General features: G+C 45.3%; 1 protein-coding gene across 2 annotated transcripts in view; it reads right to left on the minus strand.

The window, feature by feature from the left end:
* Nucleotides 1-5,191, minus strand: part of LOC135903960 (nose resistant to fluoxetine protein 6-like) — a 110,214-nt gene extending 105,023 nt beyond the window's left edge. Inside the window, exon 1 of one of the 2 annotated variants that reach the window (XM_065434473.1) lies at nt 4,412-5,191. In XM_065434473.1, coding sequence (XP_065290545.1) covers nt 4,412-5,129 — 718 coding nt within the window. In that variant the 5' untranslated portion in view covers nt 5,130-5,191. The remainder of the gene's footprint in view (nt 1-4,411) is intronic. The other variant, XM_065434474.1, reaches the window with a different exon arrangement.
* Nucleotides 5,192-6,505: the final 1,314 nt, after the last annotated feature.

Consider the following 6,505-nt stretch of genomic DNA (forward strand, 5'->3'; position numbering starts at 1 on the left):
GAGCAGGGGGTGTGCGACGCTCATTGCAGCCGCCTCGAGCCCCGTGCGAGAGCAAAACACGAGTGCCCAACCTTGCGTGACCTCTTCGGGAAGAGCGCGGCACGCGCCAGCGTATACTGACCTTGTGCACCGCCTTGTCGAAAGTTAGTCGATCTAGTCGGGTGTTGTCTAAGAGGCACATGATGCCTCAACTCGAATGTTTTGACAGAGGCGACAAGAGAAAGAGAAACACATCTGAGAGACTCGGGGGAAGCGGGGCTGGCGAGAGAACTGAGAGAAACGGAAACTAGTGTACTCAGACTTTTACGCGCAAAATTGAATGAAAGCATCGTAAACTGTCAACGCAAAGTGAAACACGAGCAAGGGAAAATAACCGATACGTGTGCGACGGAATTTCGCGCGTCCGTGTGCGCCTGTGTGTGCGTGATAGTGGGCCGCCGCGCGTAAGCGCTCGACAAGAACGTTGGAGACGGAAGCGCGGGACGATCAATACTCTACTCTCGTCTGTCCTCCTCTGCGTCTTTCGCATCCTATACGTTTATGGGTCTTTCTGTGTATCTTCCGTCTGTCGTCCTTGTGCATTTTGCATATCTTCTGTACATTTTCCTCTGTGTCGTACGTTTGTGTAGCGTTACGAAGTTGGATGTGAATCTACACCTAGTCGCACTTGTCAATTCTTTCCTATGCGCCTATAGCTTGCAAGCGACAGCGCATTTCGTAGCTAGTTCTGCAGCAGTGAGGTAACGTATATTCTTAGGTAAAACTGCCTAGTATAAGTTTTTAGTTTCCTTTTTTTTATCTCTCCCCGAATCGCGGATTTTTTTAACGTTAAGATCAACCGAACCTTGTGACGGCGTCACTTATTCCATAGCCTGTAGTCGTGCCGACGGGCAAAACCACGCATTCGTCATTCACGCTTCCATGACGAAAACAAGGAAATAGCACGAGTTAGATGCAGTGAAGTGGAGCCAAGCGTCGAGGTCTAGACGAGACGATGGCAAAAGCAGTCGAGAGAGCATAAGTGCGGCGTGTATTCAGGAAAGATAGGGCCGTGGCTTATTTTCTGGAGAACGCCCGTCGCTGGGTCATTGCGGGTATCATATTTCTTGCAATGTAACCCTGAACAAGTGACACGTACGATGGGGGCAAAAATGAAAACTAACGCAATATGTTTGCCATAGAAATACTAGATTGTGTCAGAGCGCCATTAAACGTTCGCACATGACACCCTACATGACGTCCCTAAGTCGGGCCCGCTGTGGGGCAATAGTTGTAGGTCCAGTGGCTTCATATATATATATATATATATATATATATATATATATATATATATATATATATATATATATATATATATATATATATATATATATATATATATATATATATATATATATATATATATATATATATATATATATATATATATATATATATACATACACTCCTTTTTTTCTGCGGTTTGTCAGAGCGAAAATTCCGGTAAACGTACTTTAACCCAGTGTACGCACTTGTTGGGATCGTAATAATTTTGCTCTCCTTGTACTGTTGCTACCGTCTGTTTCAGTTCATTCATTCATTCTATGGAGGCTCATCGTGTTCACCTGTTCGCACACTACAGCAAACACATTTGAACGCTAAACGCCGCAGAAAACGAAGGAATGATGTGCTGTAGAATGCGGTTGTGAACGTTCACTTGCTCATATTGTATGTCATTGCTGAGTACTGCAACGGTACTGACGACCAAGCTTGCGGGAATAAAATATCGTGCGAGGTTTCTTCTTTTATATACTGCTTTTCACTTCGGCGAAATGAGCGGTGTCCATAGTACTGGGACGCATGCATCATTTACGTCCGTGTAAATTATTGTAAATCAATGGTATACTTCTGCCACTATATTGTGGTATATCGTTTGGAAAGATGCATTGTTAACGAGATGAATTGAGGAGCTTGAAGCATAATGCTCCCTTATCGGGCACGAATTGTCCATAAAGTTTACGTTATACGCAGGTTTCCACCGCCTTAGCGGGCTTATTTTAATCAAATATCGGTGGATCTTTACAAGTCGACATTTTATGATAGGCGTACTTTGGCACGTTAGCCTTTGCAAACTAATGAGAAGCAACTACTGGCTAACAAACAAACAAATAAAAGAAAGGTGTAGATGGTCGACTGGTCGACCCCATTTGTGACATCAAGAGCAACCGCCCGAGGAAGAGCATTCGGCAAGTGTTAAGGGGCATTAACGCACGCACAAAGAGAATGTGTTAATGCCCTTTCAATAAAAAAAAATCTTTCTATTGTTTAGTAGGTAAATACGATAATAAAATTGATGATGATAAAAAATATAACAAAATGGACAGTTCTGTCACTTTAAAATCGCTGTTAACGAACTTTCACTTGGTCAAGTGTTCGTATAGCAAGATATTGCAGTGACATGTGGTGTGTAATGTTTAACAGGCTGTTCGTATTACGGAAGGCAAACAGTGTCCGGTGCACAGAAGATTGGTTGCCGCTGAATCCGTGTTAGATAGAAGAAAATTAATATATCCTTCTCACTTCATTATTGCCCAGGCACCTTGCACAGCTTCGTATAAATGGGCAGGAGCTGTTGCTTTGCTTCTTTTTTTTTTGCGCACAGGTGCGTAATGTTAGTAACGAAAACAATTTATTACACATATTAAAATGAAGAAAAAAATGGAAACCAATTCATGATGCCCAGAATTGTCAAAAAAAAAAGAAATACCATGCTTTTTATTGGATTTGAACTGATTTCTGTCTTTTTACTTGCGGATGTCTTTCGGCGTCCTTTCAGTTAAAACCAAAAAGTTCGAAAGGGTGTGCATCGTTCACGCAACATCTCAGTGACAGCATGCACCTCGGCAATTGAAATTCTTGTAGCCGCTCGATATCTTTTCCTGCAGCCTTAGCAAATGTTCCCCATGACGAACATTTTACGCTGTCATAAATCCACACAGACATTAATACACATAAAATATTTGCGCGGCACCCGGGACTGGGTCCTTATCATCTTTAATAAAGCTTGCTTCCTCACTATCGCAACTACCCATGAAGTGAACTCGCCAAACTACGTGTTAAAAAGACGTTTTATCAAAGCTCGCAAACATAATTTAGCAAAAAGGTAGCAACCAAAATCGTTACTACATTTTTACTAATTTTTGTCTTCGTGCAGTCCTTCATTGCTAAGGTAAAAATAAAGTTTAAAAAAATGCTCCACGAGAGCTACTCTAGTTAAAGAGCGGCTACTACTGCAAAAATTGAATCACGGTTGCTTATTTACATTTCTTTTTCAAGGCTTTCGCAGGTAGCAATATACTCTAAAGCGATAACTGCTGACTGGTAGCACGTCAGTGGAGCCTCACATGAATATAAGAAAATGAAGAGAACCTGCGCGAGGAACTTTCACGACGGAATAAATTCTAATGAAGAGGCAATTCGTACGCTTAGGTATCAGTATGCTGTTGAAATGTGAGGCCATCAACATTTCTCGTGTTTTATAATTGTATTTTGAGGCTAAATGCATCAGAAATTCGAGAACATGGCGCAGACTTTGATTCAGAAGGTGGCCTTATTATTTACACTCTACAGAAAAGTCCCTTTCTTAAATGGTGTTAGTACTGCTGATAGTATTGCCTGCGTCGTGGCTCCTACTCAATTTACTTGCGTGCTTTAATCACTCAGGATACACTAGGCGCACACAAAAAGTATTCACGTCGACATCAGTGCTCTGAGACAGCACGACGAACGTATTTCATGCTATATTACACCATATAACGCATTATGGCAATTTTAGCAAAGCAGCACATAGTATAGTCTTACCAATGCGTGCAGGGCCGTACTGCATTAATGTTGTCACGTGCGCATTTGCGTTTTGTGATGGCAGCAAACCACACCTAATATTTGAATTTCTCAACGTATTCGTCAACGCTACTCATTACTTTTTTATTACCACAGGAATAAAAACGCTCTATTCGGTGAGCCATTGCGTACTGTAAACTTACAGCATGTTGTAGCGTACAAATGCAAGAGGGCCGAAGAAATTTCAAATCTTAGGGAAACTCAACGTAAGAAAGGGAGAGTTGCTTAAGCCCTCAACGGCATTATCCTTCTAAGCGCTAACGTCCGCGACAACCACAAAGCGGAAATAGTGTTTGTTTCAGACTTTGCTCGTAACACTCTATCTGCAAAGGGCTTAGGCAAGCCAGTTATTCAGTTCAGAGATCCTAATCTAAAGAAGCTACGAACTTCAAATACGTTTTTCGCCCTTTGGCGCGTGACTATCTCGCCAGACGAGCTCTATACCCACGAATAATCGTGGTTAGCTGAAAATGCTACGGACCAGCAAACGTCTACCATCTGCGTTGCATGAGCATAAAAGCGCTGCACTCACTCCTGAGAGCCCATGGTTCGAGCCTGCGGATGGCCAGCACCCACTTGAAGAGTGCGCCCATACAATCGGGAGAAGAGCCGGCGCCGGTGGAGAAGCGGTACACGAGCGGTAGCGCCTCCTTGAAGATGCGCTCGATTACGGCGCGCAGGTTCGTCTCCAGGTCAAAGCCGCCCGCGGGAGGAGCTTCCGTGGTTGTAGTTGCCGGCTCTCCCAGTTCCCCTTCCTGATGTTCCCCATCGGTCTCTTCCTGGCTCGCGTCGTGTGGACTCACGCTGCTCGAAGCCATCATCTCGACAGAAGTTTGGACCAGAGCCTCAGCGGCGCTGAGGAGAGCCGGGCCTTCAGACTCCGCATCGAGGCTCTGGCTTGGACTTCGGGACTCGGTTGACGATGTGGTGGGATCCCGGTTTGGCGGAGTGGCTCCCTCTGGAGCTTGGAACGTCGTTAACTCTGCTGAATCGGCGCTGACATGGTCCCGACGGTAGAGCGATGTGGTGAGTTCGGAATTCAGAGACTGTCCTTCCGGGTCTTCAGCAGGCTGCAGTCCTGGGGCTACGTTCAGGGAGGGAGCTTCCGCTCCGGATCCCAGAGTAGCAGGGTCGGCTCCGGAGTCCTTCTGCACCGCTGCCTCTGCTTGGGTGATTGGCCGAAGGAGCAGGACCACCACCAGCAGTAGCGGCAGCCGGAGGAGCGGCACGGCGTTGCGCAGGCGAGCCATGCCGTGGGAGCTTCTGTGGCAGCAGCGGTGTGGCAGCCGCTCTCTGGTCGGCCGCTCAGGTCGCGCAGGAAAGGGAAGTGGCTGCTGCCGCCGCCGCCTCCGGAGACGCCCGCCAGGCGAAGGTCGACGCGTTCACCTTTATCCGTGTTGGCCGCTCTCGCTTTCCGCGGCGATCGGCGACCCCGCGGGGCGTCAGTGGGGGCTACGCTGAACGTGAGCCACTAAAAGGCGACCGGCCGCTCGTGTGAGCCTTCCTACCTATCCGCGCAGTGAACTCTGTTTGGGACGTCCCGCGGCGACGGAAGCGGCGAAAGATGCGCCGCGCGAATGTGAGGCGCAATGAACGGAGAGCATCGGCGCGCGCTTATTTTCTGCGTCATTTGATGTGCCGGTAACTTGAATCGAACTATATTTGGTTCATAGTGGGTTGCCTTGCAGGAATAAACGTGCCAAAGTTGGGCTACGAAGGAATATGGTTATGAACAACGTGATGTTGGAAAGTTTTCATTTGTGCACTATATTACTCCAGAAGCTCAGGGCTGATTGTCAATCTCTGCCAGTGAGCTAACTATACAATTCAGTACATACTACCCTCTGTTTGAGATAAACGTCAACCCATGAGTACGTTTTGTCAGTAACAAATATGCAAATGCAGTTTCTTGCATGTGGAGCGTTTATTGTTGGAAATACAACCAATTAGAATTTACTTTTTTTGCCTGTCATATCAGGGCGTTGTGACGTTCGTCACTCGAGGAAGTATCTACTGAGCGCGGGAAAGTCCCTAGGTGCCAAAGTGACATCATGACGAGGCATAACGGAGTCCACGCTAAACCTTACCGAAGCAGTGCCTTTAAAATTGTGTTTCACTCAAGTCCATTAGCGGAAACGCTGATATCTGGCTAGTGTTCTGTTAAACTGCGGAACGTTCTCTTCAATTAATAAAAGGATGTATTCTAGATGGCTACAGGAAAACAACTTGATTATCTGGTCATCTGGCTGAGTGATATATATATATATATATATATATATATATATATATATATATATATATATATATATATAGATAGATAGATAGATAGATAGATAGATAGATAGATAGCTAGATAGATAGATAGATAGATAGATAGATAGATAGAGAGAGAGAGAGAGAGAGAGAGAGAGAGAGAGAGAGAGGCTTTAATGGTGAGCTGGGGATGTCAACCTCCTTCGCTAATGATATGTCCAGCCCAGAGCCCGTATTCACAAAAATCTCTTAAGCTATAATTGTTCGCAAGCGAAAAATACAGACAATTCAGATGCTGTACATATCAATAGCGAAGGACGTTGGCCAATGGCAAAAAATGCTTACGAAGCGAAAGCTTTGTCGATTCGGCCCT

Source organism: Dermacentor albipictus, chromosome 1, assembly GCF_038994185.2.
Source record: "Dermacentor albipictus isolate Rhodes 1998 colony chromosome 1, USDA_Dalb.pri_finalv2, whole genome shotgun sequence".
NCBI classification, from domain to species: domain Eukaryota; kingdom Metazoa; phylum Arthropoda; class Arachnida; order Ixodida; family Ixodidae; genus Dermacentor; species Dermacentor albipictus.